Below are 22,344 nucleotides of genomic sequence, written 5' to 3'. Positions count from 1 at the left end.
TTGCTTATATTAAGGAAACCAGAAGGCACAATTTTCTTGTTTTAAAAAATGTACAAATTGCCAGCGGCACACTCCAACACAGACATAATTTACAAACAAGGCATTTAAGTTTAGTGAGTGCGCCAGATCAGAGGCAGTAGGGATGACCAGGATGTTCTCTTGATAAGTGAGTGAATGTGACCATTTTTCTGTCCTGCTAAGCATTCACAATGTAATGAGTACTTTTGGGTGTCAGGGAAAATGCATGGACCAAAAGTACATTATTTTCTTTAGGAATGTAGTGAAGTAAAACTTGTCTAAAAAACAACTTAAATTCTACTTTAAATAATTTTTATACCACTGAACTCCAAGGTTGTATCCTTGACTCAATCTAAATAGCCTCTGCCTGTTTGGAAGCTACTGACCACTTGCCAGCAACATACGATAATATTATGCTCCTCATGGTGTCAACTAAGTAGACAAAAGTGTGTGTTGTGGGATGCAAAAAAATACAAAATTCAAAAAAGTTTTCATATATTACTTTTCATTCATACAGGTAATCAGGAGTGACTTCCCATTTTTAAAACAAATATCCTCTGAGCCTCACTTAGCCTATAAAAACATGGTCAGGTTAACTCAGTGGATTTGTGGCTACACGCTGAGGTTGTTTGCACATATGATAACAAAGACAAAGTGTGAGTGTCAATCTGCAATTTATACATTGTAGAGATAGGGGGATTACAATTAGCATATGCCTGACAATATAAAAAAGTTAAAAACACATGTATACAACCAATATATCATCTGCAGAATAGTTCAGCCTCTCTATTTATCTCCCACAATAATGACGCTTATTTGCTGCCATCCCATTTCACAGACACTGACCAAAAATATACGGTCCCTAACTGATAGGCCGGGGTGACAAAAACTCCCATGCTCATTTCTGGTTCCAGTTTGGCACGATGTGAACTTAACTCGTCAGAACATGAGCAGGTTACAAACATAAATATGCAATAAATCCAAACAACACAAATGAAACAGCAGATTTGACACTAAATTTGAAAAATATTTACTGCTCAACGAACACATATCATCATAGTTGAATCTGGATCTGGATGTAAAAAAAAAACAGAGACAGACAAAATATGTATGTACTGTCCTTGACAGTGTCAGTTCACTCGAAAAATACACCAAAATAAAGAGCATTTTACAATAGAATTCAGAGTTGAGAATTTTGAAAATTACACCCCAAAAAACATGCTCCACATGCACACACTGAGGGAGAAACAGACAAGATATAAAATGCACCAGCAACTGAAGAGAACTGTAAGCCTTATCAATAGTGTCAAAAGATTAGGACTGGTAAAGGTTTTGAATGGATTTACATGTTGTCAGTGTTGTGGCTGGTCTTGTGTGCCTGACTCATAGGAGACTAGGTTGCAGCAGGTGAGGGAGCTGATTTTCTCTTCCTGCTGTGACTCTAGCACCACTATGTGGGCAATGGAGTAGCTGCACTCCTCACTGCTCATTGACAGTAGAATACAAACAATGCAGCTCCTCACAGCACCTATCCCTTCCTACCCGTAGTCACCATGTAGATATGAAAGGATCAAATATGTCTGCAATATGGTAATAGCTCTACCTAGCCCTCTAAAAGACTAGATGGAATTTTCACTATATTGCTTACTATCCAACCGTTTCAGATGTACATAAGTACCTAGGTGTAGTGGTTGATTTTGCCTTGAGGAAATGAATGGGTTGCTATCTTTACCTCAACCCAATCCATATTTATTCGCTCCAAATGGAGCACAACTCAACTTTTAAAAACACATCCACTGTTACTTCAGTAGCACAGATCAAAAAATATATTCCATGACATCATTAAAGCTTATAATTCCTGTAGGGGAGGGCTGCTCTCCAGGGTAAGTTGCATCCTCTCCCTGTTCAAACATCAACAAAGGGGACGCGACAAAAATAAAGTATGAAGGTATGAGTATGAAAAGTATCAAAAACTGTTCGTTCATCAATTCAGCTTATATTACAAGACTCCAAAAATAGACCTGTTTGTTCGTACTCAAACAAGTGTTTAAAAAAAGTGTTCTTGGCTTTCTTTAAAAAAGGGTCTCTTCATGTGAGCCTTGTGGCAGGGTTCATAGGTCAAAGGTTGAGGATGGAGACATCGAAGAGGTCACAGAGGCCCTCGCTCTCATCCAGGTTATAGAAGTAGTCATGGTCACCCGGGGGAGGAGAAAGGCGGAGGAGTGGAGAGAACACTGGTAGAGAGAGAGAAAGGGGGATATAAACATGAATAACTAGAATCATCCAGTCAAAGTAAAGGTGTTAATAACAGAATCCATTTTAGACTCTTACCTTCTGAAGCCATAAGTTCCTCTAGTAGATCTGCACTCACCATCTCTACACACAGAGAGAGAGAGAGAGAGAGAGAGAGAGAGAGAGAGAGAGAGAGAGGTGAGAGAGTGTCTGCTGTACACAAAGTCACAGTTTATGATGCGTTTTATTTCAGGAAATTAAGTTCAAGGGTCTGTTCAGATAAACTTTATTTAAATGTAAGACATGACACACATGCACACGGGGTCAAACACAGTACCTTTAGCGGGGTCAAACATGTCAGAAAAGTATTTGGGGAAATCCAGCACTGAAAAACACAAGGCACAATAGACACCATACAAGTACATTAGAGGTTGTTTTTATAAAGTAGAGCCAAGTTACACACCGTTTTCCTGTGTACATTTATTAAACAACCAAAAATAAAACAGCTTACACACACACACACACACACACACACACACACACACACACACATCTATAGCAGGCAGGCATTGTACATAATTTGTTGCCACACAGATGCTTCCTGTGTTACAGTGCATTGGGGATAGCCAGGGTTTTAATGTGGTCGGAAGTGTGTGCTTACTAAACAGATAAAAAATGTACGCAGAGTACCATTCCAAAGTTTGGAGACACCTACTCATTCAAGTTGAATTTCATATTAATGTTGTTTTTTTTACTATTTTCTACATTGTAGAATAAAAGTGAAGACAAACTATGAAATGACTCATATGGAATCATGTTGTAACCAAAAAAAGGTTTAAACAAATCAAAATATATTTTAGATTCTTTAAAGTAGCCACCCTTTGCCTTGATGACAGCTTTGCACACTCTTAGCATTCTCTCTTTTCTAACAGTCTTGAAGTAGTTCTCACATTTGCTGAGCACTTGTTGGCTGCTTTTCCTTCACTCTGCAGTCCAACTCATCCCAAACCATATCAGTTGGGTTGAGGTCGGGCGATTATGGAGGCCAGGTCATCTGATGCGAGCACTCCATCACTCTCCTTCTTGGTCAAATAGCCCTTACACAGCCTGGAGGTGTGTTGGGTCTTTGTCTTGTTGAAAAACAAATGATAGTGGGACTAAGCCCAAACCAGATGGGATGGCGTTTCGCTGCAGAATGCTATGGTAGCCATTGTGGGATTCTATATTTTACATTATAGCCATTACCATATATATGATTAAATATTACCTGATGTTGGTTGTGTGAGGTATCTGCATTTGTGCACTGGAGCATCATCATGAGAGTAACCAACTGCTTGCTACATCTACTTGCCTGTTTGTGTGTGTGTGTGACAAGAACTGAGTAACATGGTATGACCTGCATGTTGCAAAACTGTAGATAACAGCCCAGCAGATGCTTTGTCCTTGTGTTTGTATGTAACAATATTGAGCACATGGTGTGACTTGCTGTATCTTACAAAGTTGTGATAGGGAGGGGTGGTCATCACTAGGTTTAACTGAGATGGAAAAATACTGAACAACACAATAGTAGGAACTGAGCAACTGTTATAACTAGTGGGTGATACCAGAACAGTAGGAATCTATACAGACGGAGGGAGGACTCCAAGAAGCGCCAAGAGGCGGGTACCTGCCTGAGATAGGCTGAGCAAGTTCAAACCACGCCCAGCCTCTACTGTCTATCCAGTATAAAAACACTGTTTACATACATCCTGTCAGTTCTCTGTTCTGCCCTGCGTGGTATTACAGTGAGCCCGTATATACGAAATTTGCAAAATTTGCCATTTATTAATTAGCTAATAAAAAATACATAGTATACAATTGGTGATTCATTGTTATATTTATCCTGATACCAGATTCGAATTTACGAATTTACGCAACTCTAACACCATGCTGGTTAAGTGTGGTTTGAATTCTAAATAAAATCACTGACAGTGTCACCAGCAAACACCCCCGCACCACCTCCTCAATGCTTTGGGAACCATACAAATGTGGAGATCGTCCATTCACCTACTCTGCATCTCACAAAGACACAGTAAAAAACAAAAATCGCAAATTTGGACTCATCATACCAAAGGACATATTTCCACAGGTCTAATGTCCATTGCTCGTGTTTCTTGGCCCAAGCAAGTCTCTTATTATTATTGGTATCCTTTAGCAGTGGTTTCTTTGCAGCAATTCGACCACGAAGGCCTGATTCACACAGTCTCCTCTGAACAGTTGATGTAGAGAAGTGTCTGTTACTTGAACTCTGTGAAGCATTTATTTGGGATGCAATCTGAGGTGCAGTTAAAACAAAAGATAAATAACTCTTATGAACTTAACCTTTATTTAAATAAGCAAGTTACTTAACAACAAATTCTTATTTACAATGACAGTCTACAATGGCCAAATCCGGACGATGCTGGGCCAATTGTGCGCCGCCCTATAGGACTACCAATCACAGCCGGTTGTGATACAGCCTGGATTCGAACCAATTTGTCTGTAGTGACACCTCTAGCACTGAGATGCAGTGACTCTGCGCCGCTCGTCTTCCTTTCCTTTAGCGGTCCTCATGAGAGCCAGTTTCATCATAGCGCTTGATGGTTTTTGCGACTGCACTTGAATAAAGTTTGACATTTTCCGGATTGACTGACCATGTCTTAAAGTAATGATGGACTATCATTTCTTGCCATAATATGGACTTGGTCTTTTACCAAATAGTGCCATCTTCTGTATACGCCTAACTTGTCACAACAACTGATTGGATCAAAACCATTAGGAAGGACTGAATGAAATTCCACAAATTCAGTTTTAAGAAGGCAGAACTGTTAATTGAAATGCATTCCAGATGACTGCCTAATGAAGCTGGTTGAGATAATGCCAAGGGTGTGCAAAGCTGTCAAGGCAAAGTGTGGCTACTTTGAAAAATCTCAAATATAAAATATATTTTGATTAGTTTAACAGTTGTTTTGGGACATAACATGATTCCATATGTGTTATTTCATAGTTTTGATGTCTTCAGTATTATTCTACAATGTAGAAAACAGTTCAAATAAAGAAAAGCCCTTGAATGAAGAGGTGTGTCCAAACTTGACTGGTACTGTACGTGTGAGAGAGAGACCGTTGGAATACTAGCCCAGTGCCAAGGTTTATCTCCCTCCATCACATTCCTGCTTTTGGTTGGGCGGTCAACCTTTGTCCTATCGTGATTAAGTACCCATAAAAGATTGTAATGTACAATGGTATCGCCCCCTAATGGCCAACCCGACAATTGTATTTATTTATTATTATTATTTAAAAAAGGGTAAAAAAAAAAAAAAAACAAAAAAAGACTGCTAAAAAGGACCACTAGTGAGAGGAATCATGATAAAGTATACATTGGAGCCAAATCTATTTTAGTAGTGTATTCCTCTAGGTTGGAGCTTTGGCACGAAAGAGGTGTGTTTAGGTCAGGGCGACATGGCCTAAAAATCATCTCCTGATTCTTTCAAACCTATGGGCGATTCACAATATACATTTCTTGATTTTTTGTTGTTGATGTTTTCACTAAATAAGCTTTATTGTACAATTAAAGGGCAAATACACTGCATTTCAACAACTCAGTAATACTCCAAATGGATTCAGGGCTTGTGAAATTATACCTAGTCTAAAAATACACCTTCCACAACCATAAAACCCAATATTAACTTAATCTAAATCATTTAACCTGCTTTTTTGCAATAATCACTGATCTGGCTTTCAAGTCAGTCTATGAAAATTGCCTTTTTGTACTAATTTAACCAGAACCATGTATAATGCACATTCACTAATAATGACTAACTTCTTGTAGCAGGCATTATAGAACATTAACACAGGTCTCAAACAAATTAGACAGCTAGCATAACAATCTTTGACTAAAATGCTGCTAGTTGTACGTGGTACCGCAATGCGTGCGTGACAAACAGAGCATTCATTTTCCAGAACCAATGTTCATTGAAACTCCTGTTTTAGTACTGTTCGCCCTGTGCACAACTTGAGGAGTTGAGAGCTAAAAAGGTATCATTTAGAAAGGTTAACTTCCTCTATTACAGTAAAATAATGTCTCAATGTGTTTTGGTGTCCATATGACCGATTCTGTTGGAACAAAATTCAAATAACGAGTTGAAACCTGTTTGTCAGAGAGGAAGAAGTGATCTCTCATCTTTGATGTTCTGAGTGGCAGGGGGAGGGGCTTGGTGTGTGTGTGTAAATAGAGAGGAAGAGGCAGAGATATGAGAATCTTGTCATTATATATAGATCTCTGGTGTAAATGGGAAGGTGCACACAGGACAGAAGGAGTGAAGGAGACGGGACCAAAAAGACATGAGAACAAGTGAACATACACACTCAAAAAAAATATTCCGCGATACAGGCATTTGAAATATCGTGCAAAAACATAAATTAGAATTTATCTAATTAATTTGATATCGCTCAGCCCTAGTCTGTGTGCCAAAGTGCAAGTGACAGTTAAGGATCCTCGCTGGCTGTGTCATGTGATGGGTTGTAAATTATCAACGGCTCAGCTGCAGAGCATGCAACTCCGCTGTCCCCATAACTGGATAATTATTAAATTAGTCAATTTTTTTTGCCTAATCATCCTCCCTTATCAGGCCTAGGTTTATTTCTATATGTTGTATAGGTAGGTTGTAGACTACATTGCTAATTATAGGCTATGGAAATTGACTTACTCTACACATCATTTCTTTCATAAGCTTTGATAGGCTGTAAGTTCTTTTGACTTCATTACATTTTTCCATCTTGATATTGTTTCCTCAATTTGACTTCTTGTTGCCTGTAACATTTGTTATATAAAATAAAGCTGTGATAGAGACTCGCCTATAGACTGCCTTTCACAGATGTTCGCATTTGAAAGCTGCAACTTTAGGACTTTAAACACTTCATTAGAATAGCCTATTTGGTTAATTGTATTCATAATTTTAACTTCATGCTTTTGATAGGCTATTTTAATTAGTGGGATTTGGCTTTTAGCCGTTTAGTTCACAACAGAAATAGGGAGGGTTGCATGCATTATTTTATAATAGACTAAGCTTTGTTCAACTGTAATGTTTGTTCAAACTACTCATAAGATTTTTCTCTCTCATTATTACCTTAGGCCTATCATGTTTTAAGGTTATTCAAAACAACCTAAAACTTAGAGATAAATTATCTAACGGCATTCTAAGCTAATTGTTTGATCATGAAGTAGCACGGAGGGAGGTGCAGGGGAAAGCCAGTATGCATAAAAACTTAAGTCATATTCATGTCAAATTTAATTCTAACTCACAGTCAGATGAATCAGATTTGATTGGTTCAAAGACAGTCAAGTTGTTGTCCAATGAAGCAGAAGACTGGAGGGACCGAGTGTCCAATGATGGTGGTTGCTGAGCAGGTTTTTCAGTGCTGGAGGTGTCTGGTAGGTAGGGATAGAGAAAGAGATATGAATACAGATGTAGACATGGGACAATTCAATGATATTGTATTGAGAGTTTAGCAGACAAAACACTTTCATAGACCATGAGAGATATAACAGTGAGGTCACCTGATGACTTAGCTGCTGTATGTGCTTTAGGCTTGCCAGTGGCCAGACTCTGGGTGGTCTTGACAAATGTGTGAGTGGGTGTGTTAATGGCTGTGTCTACAGAGGCTGCAGCAGACTTGGTGTTCTGCAGCATTTCCTCAGGGGGCGGGACTGGCAGCACCACGGGGGTTGAGTTAACTGGGTCCTTGTTGATGAGCAGAACATCAATGGGCCCAGCAGCGCTCTTCAGATGGATTTGATACGTCCTCTGACCATTTTGAACCTAAAAGTGGAGACAAACACACACACACTTACTTTACACCCTGAGAAGACTGACGGACTGACTAGGGGGGGAGGAGGCAGAAACAAATCGAACTTACAGCTTCAGGTATGGGCACCTCCAGCTTCGTACCAGAGGGAGCACGCACCGCCAAGAGGGTATCACCTTTGAAGCAGCTGCAGATATCCTCATGATTAACATAGGCCAGAGTTGGTCAGAGTTAAGGTCAGACACACACCTTAACAGAGTATTATAACAGTGTTAATGCTGGCAAGTGTATCCTCTGCTATTGTACAGACAAGACAGAGCTGCAGCTCTTTTTCTATACTTTTCTACTGGTGTGGACTGTCATGGACACCTATCTAAGGTTAGGTTGGGGGTAACAATTTAGATGTTGGTGTAGGTATGAGTATGTGAGTACATAGTAAGGATATGGACTATTGTGTGTGTCCTCGGTCACGTTCTTGATGCTTTGTTGGACCCACACCCTCTGCTGGTCCAGCTCACTTTCCCTCATATCCAGATCTTCAAGCTCCGACTTCAGGTCAATCAGCCTGTCACCAATCTCCCTTGAGTTACAGCCTGGCCCAACTCCCCTTAGACAGATAGTATACAGAAATGTAAGCACATACTGTGTGCATACCTATACACATACAAGCACGCGAAAGTACACTCACTTCCACTGAATACTATTCTTGGACTTCTTCTCGATCAGGCCGATGCCCTCCAGTACATTGGTGATGTCATAGATGCGCCTCTTCTGTCTGACGGCCAGGGTGTCTGCTGCCTACAAGAGCAGAAGAAACGACATTACTCACAACACAACTGTCAAAGTACACCCTCTCTCATCAGAAGCAAAATAACTTAATGAATGATTTTAAAATGCAAGCACTCAAAATGTCCCTACCAAGGCTATTTTCCTTAGAGGGAAATGTATATCCAGCGTGGGGTTAAATAACAAATCACAAAGGTCAGAGCCTGTGAGACAGGGGCCTGTCAACCAATCACTGGATGGGTTATAGCCCTGGTAGCCAATAATAGGAGAGGTCACAACCCTATGAGCCTATCAGAGGGGGGACTAAACAATGCGGACAATAATGACAGACCGTGACACAGCCACCCACTGAGCGATGAGACACGGCTTGTCTCTTTTACACACACTCTTTCTGTGTTTTACCCTCTTTTATTCCTCAAACTCCTTACTGACATTAACCTAGATAATGTAACAGTTTTACACTTAGTTTTATATTAGAGTTTAAGCTTCTATTTTATTTTAGAGTATAAATCATCACAATCACAGTGCATGTGTAATTGCTGGCTTTTGGCCAATAAAAAAATGAAAAGCTGATAAATAAAATTGTTGCTGGTCAATTTGACCGTGAGAAAAAAACAATCCCATTACAAATAATAAATGTTTATTTGTTGATGGAAATATCAGTTGATGGAAATACATTTGACTGTCATGCTTATCGGTCTATAGGCTAAAGCTGCAATATGTAACTTTTGGGCAACACGACCAAATCCACATAGAAAGGTGAGTTACAGATCGGTCATTGTTGAAAGCAAGTTTAAGATGGGTAGATCTGTTCTATGTGAGCTATTTCTATGCTTATTGTTCTTTAAGTTTCGTTTTTGCATATTTTACTTTCAGTTTTGTACACCAGCTTCAAACAGCTGAAAATACAATATTTTTCATTATGGAAAATATACATCATAGCTGTTTAGATGGCAGAATGATTCCCCACACGGTACTTGCTTGTTTTGTCACATAAATTCAAATTGTTTGCCTAATTTCAGTTTATGCAACCAGGAAACGGGGGATTGATTTCTGCATAGTGCAGCTTCAATTTACAAAATGTTGTGTAATTAAATTGGGGCGTGTGTGTTTTCGTTAGTCGACATGCATTTTATTTATTACACGTGCACAGCATACAGAGCCAATTTTTTAACAGAATATTACTTGTCAGACAGCGCTAGACCTGCTGCTGCAGATGCTCAGATCGTTGCTTCTGGAGTGTTATTGCGCAACAATTCCAAATGCAATCCCATGTTAAAAACAGTTTTGATGGTCATGATTAAAAATAGCTACTATTGCTTTATTTCTCAACTGATAATTGAAGCATGCCTTGCATTTGCCATTTATTGAGATACTTCTGGATTTTGGCAATGAGGCCCTTTATCTACTTCCCCAGAGTAAGTTGAACCCGTGGATACCATTTTAATGTCTCTGCTTGCAGTTAAGGAAGTTGATAACAGATACCATAGACTTCCAGTCATTGCGCTAACTAACACTAGTTAACATTGGTTCGCAAAACTACATCCAACTTCCTTCATACTGGACACAGTGACATACAAATGTTATCGACGAGTTCATCTGACTCTGGGGAAGTAGATAAAGGGCCTCATTGTCAAAATCCCGAAGTATCCCTTTAAGCATGACAGTGCTAGTCAACACCTACTAGATTGTAATTAAAATCTTCCCGGACACATTTTTCTAATGGAAACCCTGGTGTGGGTGTCTGAGTGCATGTCATATTCCACATGCATCTCCTCGGAGTATGTTGCACATCTGTTACAACACAATGTAGCAATCAATATCAATCAAACATGGCAGTGCTTAGACTTATATAGGTTATAAAATTGGAGGCTGCGATTATACTAAAACATAAACAAACCATAGCTAACAATTCTCACACAGTCAGACAGTCAAAAGAGATGCAGCCCATCACTCACTACTTTAAGATCGAGCACCCCGTCCTCCGCTTCCTGCAGCAAAGTAACGAACTTCGTGGTGAGAAGTCCGAGGCTCCTCTCGTGTCTCTGAGACTGGGGAGCGTCGGAACCTTCCAGTTCGGTTCGGCTCACCTCGAGCTCCATAACCAGTCTGAATCGGTTGGATGATATTGTGAATAGGAGGTTTCCCTAAATGCTGTAAAGCACTGGGCCTATGCCCTCGACCGTCCTAGTCCAGTGCAACCGCAGGGATAGTTGCAACCCTAGAAAGGCTGTGCCGACACCGGGTCAGTGGTCGGTCCAGTTCGTCTCCCCGTGAGCCAAAACACAGTAAGCAGCCACCCAGCAATGAGGCCCTGTGCTCGAGCCGTTGGAGGAGGGCTGAAAGCTGGGATGGTTTCAAGCGTAGGGAGCGTCTGCAAAGTGAGGACACCACGGTAAAGTTAAACGAAAAATACACAACTACTCACTGTACCATAACCTGCTGTATGCATTGCATACGGAGACGAAGCTACAGTGGAGTAACTAGTTATATATTTTGGAGTGCCTACTCCAATTTGATTTGATCAGATTGTGTATGAGTGCAAAATAACAAATTAGCAGTAAATGCCGGTTTCGATTAGACCTCCGCCACTGGATTGGCTTGGCAACTTTGGCCAACCACCCATAGTTACGTTAGCTAACTACAGTAGTTGGCACAACAAGGTAGCTAGCTAGGTAGTGTACATTAGATACATGTACAATAGGTACATGCATATACCTATAACTAAAACAACGATGGCTAGTGGCTAACTGGCTCTCGTTAACTAAACGTTCACTTAGGTGGCAAGATAACTAACTCACCCGATTAGCAATAGACTAGATAACGTTAGCTAGCTACAGTACAGTACCTAGCTATCTCCTGTCACGAGTGTCCTGATTAATGGTCGTATGTACTTACCAATGAGTTGTCCTCAAAGCAGCGTTGGAATACTATTCAATTTGAGTTTGTTTCATCGATATATTGTAAGCAAGCAATCACTCAGGGCATTTACTTAACTAATATTCGAAAGGCAGTTTAAAAACTCCCTCCTACTGCAACTTTCATCCAACAGTACCAATGAATTTTTCTTCCTGTTCACGAATATCTCGTTGACAGCGAACAGGGCATGGAGCGACGCAGGAGATAGCCAATGAAATCACGTTAGCGCTAGGGAGCGTCACATATAGAAGAGTATCACGATACAGCGCAAAATGAAACGATATTGTAATATACACTGAGTGTACAAAACATGCAGGACACCTACTCTTTCCATGACATAGACTGACCAGGTGAATCCAGATGAACGCTATGATCTCTTATTGATGTCACTTGTTAAATTCACTTCAATCAGTGTAGATGACGGTTAAGTAAGTTTTTTTAAAGCCCTGAGACAATTGAGACATGGATTGTGTATGTGTGCCATTCAGAGGGTGAATGGGCAGGACAAAATATTTAAGTGCCTTTGAACAGGTTATGGTAGTAGGTGCCAGGCACACCGGTTTGTGTCAAGAACTGCAACCCTGCTGAGTTTTTCATGCTCAACAGTTTCCTGTGTGTATCAAGAATTGTCCACCACCCAAAACACATGCAGCCAACTTGACACAAGAGTCCATGTCCCGATGGGGGGGAGTTTTGTACACTCAGTGTATATTGACCCAGTGTCTTGAATAAAACACGGTATTAGAATGTCTTTCAGAACAATGTCAAGATGACATTCATATTTTTGGAACAATATAGAGAATGAACAATAAACCATACACTCACAAAAAAGTTTTTTAGCAGAAATAATTTTGACAAGTCAAGGACTCTTTTCCACGACTCTGCAAAGCCCCTACCCTCTATGAGTCACTCATGTGTAAGTAGATTCCCTAAAAACATGCCACTTCGATACAGCTACGACTTTTCCATAACAGGTTAGGAGAATTAATGTAGAAGTTTAGGAGAATTAGGTTAACGTCAGGAAAAGGGTTAGGGTTAGCGAAAATGTTCTCCATACATTCTACAAAAAGTCACTTGTACTGAAGTGCAGTGTTTTTAGAAAGTACCCAAGCGTAAGATTGAAATGACCAGAAATCTCCAAAAGTCCCCACAAGGACAGTAAAACAAGGAAAATTCTCCCTCGTACGGATATTTCCCAGGTCCCTATGAGGAAAAAGCCTATTTTAGGCATAGGGGTTAGCTTTAGGATTAGGATTAGGATTTTGTGTGTGTGTGTGTGTGTGTGTGTGTGTGTGCGTGTGTGTGTGTGTGTGTGTGTGTGTGTGTGTGTGTGTGTGTGTGTGTGTGTGTGTGTGTGTGTGTGTGTGTGTGTGTGTGTGTGTGTGTGTGTGTATGGGTGCGTGTGTGTGCGTGTGTGTGTGTGTGAGTGTGACAGTCTTGGCCTTGTACTTTATCTGACAGTGTGGCCTTTGGATTGTAATGTATTTTGTGGATTCAAATAAAGTATTTAAAATGTGTGTGTTTTTGTGTGTGTGAGTGTGCATGTGTGTGCTTTACTTCTGCATCCTACCACTGGATCAGAGGCTAAAGGTGTGATGGTTAAACACAAAGGGGCACAAGGTGGGGAGGGGCCAAAAGGGGCATCTCGCTTCCAAAATTACAGCCTGACCTATTTCTGTCTACAGTGGTTATAAACCCACAAGGAAGCCTTCCCAGGCGGCCCAGCCCAGACAGAGAAGACTGGAGTAGGACAGTCAATTGGGGTAGCATCCCTCTCACCCCAATTCAGCATGGAGGCCAAAATGTAGCATGCTTCAAGATGCAGGGCAGCACAATAAAATACTATGGTACTATTTAGTTCAGTTTACTACACGGCACTTAACAGATTATTTTTATCCAGAGCGACATGTATAGCGACAGTGTGCCTAATTAAAAATAAATAAAAATTAGGTGATCTTCGCAGGAATTGAACCCACGTTTTTCACATAACATGAACCAGTTACGGTCAGAGTATTGGATCAAGCCAAGGTCGAAAAGATTTAAACCCTGGTCTGAGGGTCACATTGGAGAGACAACCCCTGATGCATTATTTGTGTGGAAATGGGCGCATTGGGGTCAGGGACAGCCGTATGCTATGAATGCACAATGAACAACATGAAAGCCCAGGCCACTGTGCTGTCCCTGCACTGTTGGGGGGGGGGCATTGTTTGACAGACAAAAGGCTAACGGTGCCCAGGACAACCCACAGAGCATTTGGCCCCTATGGGACAGAGGATGGGAGACTAAGGGGGAACAAGGGTATCTGGAGAGTACACCCAATCAGATGCCCCCCTTCTCCTTCCAAAACCAAAACTAGAATTTCCCACCTCACATCCCCATCCAAAAGAGACAACAACACAATGAGAGGGCCTCTTCCTCATAATAAAATAAGAATGAGCGAGTATATAAAGAAGGAGAACATTTTGAGTGCGAGTATGAGGGAGGGGGTTAAAGGACTGAATATGATTTCTATGATCTTGTAGGAGCTGATGATGAGTGACTAATATTCCAAGACTGAAGAACACAACACACCAATTGTCATACTAAATATGTCATACCCTCTCCCCAATTCCGTTTAGATTTTTCCCAAATTGAGTTTCACTGTTTTATTTTTTCTAGTTTCAGATTCAGTTATTTACTCTAAAAATTCCAATTATGTATAGAGAAACATCAACATTGGATATTCTGAGTCCATGTCAATGCATCAATCAAATCAAAAGGAATGTATTTATTTTTTTAAATGTAGATTTTTTTTGGTGTAGATTCCTTTTTTGTGTAGATTCCTTTAATTGCGCACCTAAGGCCTGATTCCGGCTTGAGTTAAGCCATAAATTGAATGTTATTTATTTTTATGCACTTTTCTCCATATGCATATTCTGACCTTGAACTTAAACATGAAAATAGCATGCTGTTCACCCCCGCTTTTCTTTCAAGGTGGAGATCTAATAAATGAAGGTGTGGCAGACCGGTGTGTCTACAGATAAGCCATATTCTGACCTTGACCACCTTTATGCACGAGGAAGCCATGAATTAGGTCGAGCGAACTGGCTAACTGGCTACACAAAGTGATGGACAAGCAAGCACCACACAGACAGGCATTCCCATGCTGTTGCTTCTTCAAAAAGTTACTAGAAATACCAATCACTGATGCATTATTTTCATATCTTGTGAGAAACTTGTGTAGGTCAATAGATTTTCGAATAAGTTCAATACATTTAATGAATCTTCTAAATTCAACACATTTTGAACATGGTTGAATTCCGTATTAATGTTGGGACCTACTTGATAGTCTGGTAAAGTTACACCCTGATTCACCCCCTTGCACAGTTATCACAATTTGTTGTTTGGAAAACTATTCCAATCAAAAAGTTTTGTTCAAACACAAGTCAGTACAGACTATCAAGGCTGTAGGGGAGACCGGGACCGGGGTTGAAGTTGTCACACTTTTTACTTTTGTGTGTATTTTCAGGCATCCCTTACAATAATCTTTTCAACATCAATAGAAAGACCAAGTTCTTGGGTTGAAATGGGGACCATTTTTATCCTCCTTATTCAAACATGGAGTTATTAGCAGGGTTGGATGTCACACAGAATGTGGTTGGTTGTCACAATGTTGCTGGTAGCTTATTCCTTTTGTAACAAGAAATTAACCTCTGCGGGGTTAGTACATATCCTTGCTTCAGGTCCTGAGCTACAGGCAGTTAGATTTGGGTATGTCATTTTAGGCGAAAATTGAAAAAAAAGGGTCCGATCCTTAAGAGGTTTTAAGCAGCAGCCTATACCATACAGTCTTATAAATACCCTTTCTTTGATCAAAAAATATTCAGAACAAAATTCAGCATTTTATTAATTGAGAACAGCATATTACATTTTGAGTAAATTTGTGTGTGAATGTGTGTTTGCACATGCATGTTTGCGTGTGTAGGTGTGTGACAGAAAAATATGTGTGTGAGAGAGAGGCAACGAAGGGATCTCTTTAAAGCACAAGCCCAGAATGGAGCTCAGGATTTATTATATAGTGGCAATGGAAATGTCCACTAATAATGTTGTTATAATGGGTTAGATTGTGACAACCAACCCTCCAAATAGTTATAATGGAGTTGATAGTGACATTGAATGCCAAATTCAATGTGACAACCATCCCTAACTGAGCAAAAATGCTAACTATGATGCTAGTTACCACATGGCTTGACCTAGCAACTCAGAAATAGGTTTGAAATATAATTCTCCTCTTCCTCTTTTCAACAAACATAATTGTTCATGGACACGGCCATAATAACATTTTCACCGATGAAAAACACATAGATTTCCCTCACCTCAATGTTTTGTCACGCTGACATGAATTGACGAGCAGGTGGATTCATTATTTTAAAGAATTCATACAAAGCAACCTCTAGATTGGGAGTATAAGCACTGTGACAACCAACCCCCGAGACAGCCAAACCTGGTCTCCCCTAACTGTCATGTGTGCCTATGACTCTAATTTAGTCATTTTCTTTATTCCCTCATGTGTGCTTTATTTTTAATTTATTTACTTAGAAGTGCTTTAAATATTGATTTACTCCTAATGTGTGCTCTATTTAGGTTTACACCTTATTTACTTATTTGAGTGACTCCTTTTAATTTGAATTGGTTAAACCCCTTTTGAGTGTTTGTCTCTTTGCGTGAGTGAGGAAATTAGTGTTAAAGGTAGATTCAACTTTAAAAATAAATAAAGAGAGTAGCACGCTCTACATACAAGCTCCAAGTAGTTTATTGGGTAAACTACCAATGCTTCAGCATCACCATGCCTTCTTCAGGATAGACTCAGCCAAATGATGTTGCCACGAGCTGCATCTTAGTTGTTGCTGAAATTGATCCACTAAGCTGTTTACTTTCTGCATCTATGTCACATCACTGAGTCTACCTTTAAAAATGCTGCATTCACAACCTTCTTCTTTGGTGGAGTTTTAAGGGGGACTACATCCTGAAAAGTTGTATTGGATTAGGGTCAAGCTTACTCAGAAAACAAATCCAAAACGGAAATGGGAAAACAAAACTTTTAATGCCCTCTAACGTCCGAAAATAGCATACAAAACAAAACAAAAAATACTCAATTCCCTACAGAGATCCGGGGACCTGAGAGGATGCCATGCTCCTGCCAGTACTTCATGCAGCCCTTCACCCTTTACATCCCTCACTCCAAGATTCTTTCAGCATCCGCTACGATAATAGCAATCCTTACGAGTTCTTTACCACTCCTGAAGTGCAGTTTATCACCGTAACAATAAATGCCCAAAAAACTAGTAATTAGCACCTTACCACTTGGTTATAAACACAGATTTGGGGACCAGAGCCACGTCCCTCACATCTGAGGAGCATTGGGGTTAATGAGTTGCTACTCCACAAAGGTAGACCTGAGACAATTTTCTGCAGATTCAAGCCAGCAACAGGGTGCCACAGCCGTGCGGCATCCCAAGCCGCGTCCTCAGAGCATGTGTAGACCAGCTGGCTGGAGTGTTTACGGACATATGCAATCTCCCCCTATCCCAGTCTGTTGTCCCCACTTGCTTCAAGATATCCACCATTGTTCCTGTACCCCAAAAAAGCATAGGTATTCGAACTAAATGACTTCTGTCATCATGAAATGCTTTGAGGGGTTAGTTAAAGATCATATCACCTCCACCTTACCCGACACCCTAGGCCCACTACAATTTGCATACCGCCCCAACAGATCCGACGCATTCACCATTGCATTGCACACTGCCCTATCCCACCCGGACAAGAGTAATATCTATGTGAGAATTCTGTTCATTGACTATAGCTTAGCCTTCAACACCATAGGGCCCTCCAAGCTCATCACTAAGCTCACGGCCCTGGGTCTGAACACTTTCAACTTGGTTCTAGACTTCCTGACGGGTCGACCCCATGTAGTGAAGGTAGGCAACAACACCCCCGCCACGCTGATACTCAACACGGGGGCCCCACAGAGGTGCGTGCTTAGACCTCTCCTATACTCCCTGTTCCCCATGTCTGCGTGTCTCCAACTCAATCATCAAGTTTGCTGACAACACTACAGTGGTAAGCCGGATGTGGAGGTCCTGGGCTGGCGTGGTTACACGTGGTCTATGGTTGTGAGACCGGTTGAACATACTACCAAATTCTCTAAAACGACATTGGAGGCAGCTTTTGGTAGAGAAATTAATATGAAATTCTCTGACAACAGCCAATTGCACGCTCCCTCAAAACTTGAGACATCTGTGGTATTGTGTTGTGTGACAAAGCTGCACATTTTAAAGCGGCCTTTTATTGTCCCCAGCACAAGGTGTGCCTGTGTAATTATCATGGTGTTTAATCAGCTTCTTGATATGCCACACCTGATATGCCACAATTATCTTGACTAAGGAGAAATTCTCACGAACAGGGATGTAAACAAATTTGTGCACAACATTTGAGAGAAATAAGCTTTTTTGTGTGCATATGGAACATTTCAGGGACCTTTTTATTTCAGCTCATGAAACATAGGACCAACACAGGTGGTGTTTATATTTTTGTTCAGTGTAATTAGAGCCTATTGAGCATAATCTCTCAGACACACAGCGCATCCCCAAGGGGTCACAACCTTTGTGACAGTTGTTGCTGAAGCAGATGAAGCTGAGAAGGATCAAAACATTATGTTTGTCAATTTAGTTGAAACCTGCCCATTTGTAACAAGCATGGTAACAAGCATTCATTGTTACACCTTTGTAATTACAGACCGCAATTACTACCAGTTACATGTTATTACACTATTGGTTTTTACAGTGTAATTACACATGTAATTACACTGTAATAAGGACCCTGTGAAATTAAGTGTTACTGATTTAACCACAAAGACCAGGGAGGTTTTCCAATTATTTGCAAAGAAGTGTTATTACTATTCAGGTTCAGAAAACGTTAATGTCCTCAGAGAGGCAATTCATTTTGCAGCAGTCATAAAACATATCACATAACAAAACTAATTTATATAAAAAAATAGCAAAGGATGTTTACAAGCAACTAGGCTGGGTAAGTGGATTTTCATAATAAAATGTAAAAATGGGCTACATGTTAAAGTGCAAGTGCTAAAGTGCAATTAGTTCAACATTTTGTTAAATTACAGAATTGCATTCGGAATAAAAGAGTACTTGGCCCTGTCTATTTTTTTATACCTTAGGTAGTCTGTACTTGCAGCCAAAGGGAAGGAGCTGGAATTCGGGGTGGAGTAGATGAGAAGAGTCAACCTCTATATCATTCGCAGTCTGGAGAGCTCTGCCCAGGTAGAAAGATGACAGTTCTTACTGTTGCTGCCCCTTGCTTTTTCCGCAAGTCCTGACTATCTTACCCAACCTATTGTTTGGTGCAACCTTGATATTCCCAAACCAGCAGTTCAAGCAGTAGGACAAAATGCTCTCAAATAATGATTCATAAAAGAGAACCACGATGGTTAGGTCAACATTACAAAAGTGCAATTTCCGTAGGAAATACAGTCCCTGTTGGCCTTTCTTTAAAATAGTGTCAGTACACTGATCCCAGGACAGCTTGTTGTCAATGACTAGCCCAAGATATTTGTACTCCACTATTTCAATGGGCCCACCTTTCATCAGTGATTGTGTGTGCATGGTAGTGTTCCTTCGAAAGTCAATCACCATATCCTTTGTTTTGTATGTTTTTTTAGATGGGATGACTCACACCAGCCAGTAAAATCATTCAGAGCTGGTCCGTGTTCGGTCTCATCCCCTTCGAGGAGACTGACCAAAGCAGTGTCGTCAGCATATTTGATCAGGTGGCACCCTGGAAACTGGCTCCAGCAGCTGTCTGTATACAATATGTATGTAACTGGTGAAAGAACGCTGGCCTGTGGGGTTCCAACTGAAGAAGTGCACATCTCAGAGAGTGTGTTGCCAACTCATACCTGCTGAGACCTATCAGTGAGGAAGTTGGTGATCCATTTGATAAGCATAGAATCAAGTCCGAAGTCTCCTCTAAGTCTGTCCTTGAGGATAAAAGTACTGATTGTGTTAAATGCAAAGGAGAAATCTTCCAAAATGATATGCACATTTTTGCTGCCCTTCAAATGCATGTCCATCTTTTCCTCTCTCTGACCAGTATGCAAACTGGAGGGGGTCAATGAAGTGTTGGTAGATGAGTAAGAAATACAGCAAACATTGAATATCCCTTTGAGCATGGTGTAGTTATTAATGACACTTTGGATGGTGTATCAATACACCCAGTCACTACAAATGTTCCTAACTCAGTTGCTGGAGAGGAAGGAAACTGCTCAGGGATTTCACCAAGAGGCCAACGGGGATTTTAAAACAGTTACAGAGTTTAATGGCTGTGATAGGAGAAAACTGAGGATGGATCAACAACATTGTAGTTACTCCACAATACTAACATAAATTAAAGAATACAAATGTTCCAAAACAAGCATTCTACTTTTTGGGGTTACTGTATTGTTTCTAGATGTTACTGCACTGTTGGAGCTAGAAACATAAGTATTACCTGCTATAACATCTGGAAATATATGTACATGACCTATAAACTTTGATTTGATTTGGCCTTTCCAAGCCACTGTTTTTCTGCACCTGGATTGCTTGCTCTGTGGGGTTTTTAGGCTGGATTTCTGTAAAGACGTTTGTGACAACTGTTGATGTAAAAAGGCTGGCATGAGGATGGAGTTGACCCAGATTTCAGCCTCTTCTTTGGCAGGAAAGTTTCAAAAGCATTTCGCACTAGGAACAGTGAGTGAGGGTGAACTACCCATAGTCTCCACAAGGGCACACTAGTTCTGCCAGAGCTAGGGAGATCTTATTCTGTAATTCATTCACCTTCAGCAGTTACTAGGTCATGTAAAATAAAACTACAGCAGTAGTTTAACAATGCTTTACCCACAATTTAATTCCTTATCATCTGTGTTAGGTTCTGTAAAGAGCAGATATGGGAATGATCATTCAAGAAGTAGATGATTCAGTATGCTTTACCATGTATTATGTCTTTATGTCCTTCAATGTGATGTCTTAGAATGATCTCCAACATTGATTTCAGGGGACAGTCTTGGGCCTTCCAGGTGAAGAATTTGTCGCAGGTCGGATCTATTGTTGATGCTTTGTAATTCCATTTTTAAAATCCTTCGATTGGTGTTTCTATGACAGATAAATCATACTATATTATTTCAAAGCGTTTGTAAAGAAAATAACAATGGTTAAAAACTTGACTTAGATTTTTTTTAAATGTGACAGTTGATTTTATTTCCTCGGATCCCTTTGCATCTATAACTCTTGCTTGAGGAAAGGAGTCCCCACACCCAACAAAACATATATATTAAGCTCAATATGAGCTTACTCAAAAGTCTTGCAGACTGACATTCAGCGTAGATAGGCTGCACACGCAAAAAATCCAAGTTTGTTCTTACTTAGTATATACATTTATTGCATTCGATATATTTCTGGCCTCTGTTTAACAAGTAGAGAAACATTAGACGCAGACACAGGTGGAATTTAAACATTTAAGAGAATGGGTTGAAAGACAATTTAACAAGAAACTCATAAACATCTCCACTCATAAAACTTTATATGTGTCCTTATCAGAGAAGAGTGACTTGTCCTCTGACATAAGCAGCAGTAATCATGTCTGGATCTTTTCTGGATTTCAGTCCCAGCCAGCAAGAAAGGCTAAGCACATGGGGTAATGAAAGCTGGAGGATGCCCTGTCTAAGCAGCTGGCTAGGAGGCCTCAGATGGCTTGTCCTCTTCTGACTGTGATGATTGTACTATTATTGAAGGGTGTGTAGAAAAGGACTGTGAAATCCTAGTGGCAAAGACATACCCCTTTACACATTTGCATCAATGAGACACTAATCGGAGTCACCTGAGGGAAAAGAGAGAGATGCAGGGCACTATTCAATCACATATAAGTACATGATCTGTGTTACTATTCTGTCAGATACTGATACATACACACATACTCAAACATGGACACAGTAACACACAGAGGGAAGATAGTGGGATGGGGGTTAGTAAGGTTCACTGTGTCTCAGTTCTCCGCAGGCTACAGAACAAGCACAGCCAAGGAGAGAGAGAGAAATTCTGTAGCACTACAGCGTAACCCCAGAGGTCACACACAGACCCAGGGGCTTAATAATAGTGCACACGCCCACTTTAATAAGACCATTAAACACACACTGAGGTATAACATTCAATAGTCAATGGACCATATTGAAACTTTTCCCATTTAGGCTAGGGCTTAGGCTATGTATTGTTAGTGCTTGACTTGGCCTGAAATAGGTGCTGGTAATCACTTTGGGTGCCAGTACTTTTATATTTAGGTGCAAGAGCTCCACAATACATTTGAGGAAATATTCTATAAGATATTCAAAAATATTCTATTTTGGGGCGGCAGGTAGCCAAGTGGTTAGAGCATTGGGCCAGTAACCGAAAGGTTGCTGGATTGAATCTCTGAGCTGACAAGGTAAAAATCTATAATTCTGCCCCTGAACAAGTCAGTTAACCCATTGTTCCCCGGTAAGCC

The 22,344-nt window shown here is 40.4% G+C and overlaps 1 protein-coding gene and 1 non-coding gene across 2 annotated transcripts; both read right to left on the bottom strand.

Annotated features, from left to right (window-relative positions):
• Positions 1-675: 675 nt before the first annotated feature.
• LOC112263742 (transcription factor E2F4) lies at positions 676-11,934 on the bottom strand. Its single transcript, XM_024440294.2, has 10 exons — positions 11,758-11,934; positions 10,818-11,233; positions 8,762-8,871; positions 8,519-8,680; positions 8,185-8,293; positions 7,826-8,087; positions 7,571-7,696; positions 2,588-2,635; positions 2,350-2,394; positions 676-2,252 (listed from the first exon to the last, which is right to left on the bottom strand). Exons 2-10 carry the CDS (start codon positions 10,959-10,961, stop codon positions 2,137-2,139), a joined length of 1,122 nt encoding a protein of 373 aa, XP_024296062.1. The 5' UTR covers positions 10,962-11,233; positions 11,758-11,934; the 3' UTR covers positions 676-2,136.
• Positions 11,935-21,840: 9,906 nt separating this feature from the next.
• LOC112264275 lies at positions 21,841-21,963 on the bottom strand. Its single transcript, XR_002955619.1, has one exon. It is a non-coding gene; the product is annotated as a small nucleolar RNA SNORA76 (small nucleolar RNA).
• Positions 21,964-22,344: the final 381 nt, after the last annotated feature.

Source organism: Oncorhynchus tshawytscha, linkage group LG04, assembly GCF_018296145.1.
Source record: "Oncorhynchus tshawytscha isolate Ot180627B linkage group LG04, Otsh_v2.0, whole genome shotgun sequence".
Classification (NCBI taxonomy): Eukaryota; Metazoa; Chordata; class Actinopteri; order Salmoniformes; family Salmonidae; genus Oncorhynchus; species Oncorhynchus tshawytscha.
The sequence above is the reverse complement of the archived record's forward strand: the minus strand, read 5'-3'. Positions and strand labels throughout refer to the sequence as shown.

Bases quoted from the DNA above. Each gene is read 5' to 3' on its own strand.
- LOC112263742 (XM_024440294.2), bottom strand. From the start codon at position 10,961: ATGGAGCTCGAGGTGAGCCGAACCGAACTGGAAGGTTCCGACGCTCCC. The intron at 8,681-8,761 runs GTGAGTGTACTT...TATCTGTCTAAG, and splicing joins AAGAATAGTATTCAGTGGAA to GGGAGTTGGGCCAGGCTGTA. The intron at 8,088-8,184 runs GTAAGTTCGATT...CTCCACTTTTAG, and splicing joins AGGTGCCCATACCTGAAGCT to GTTCAAAATGGTCAGAGGAC.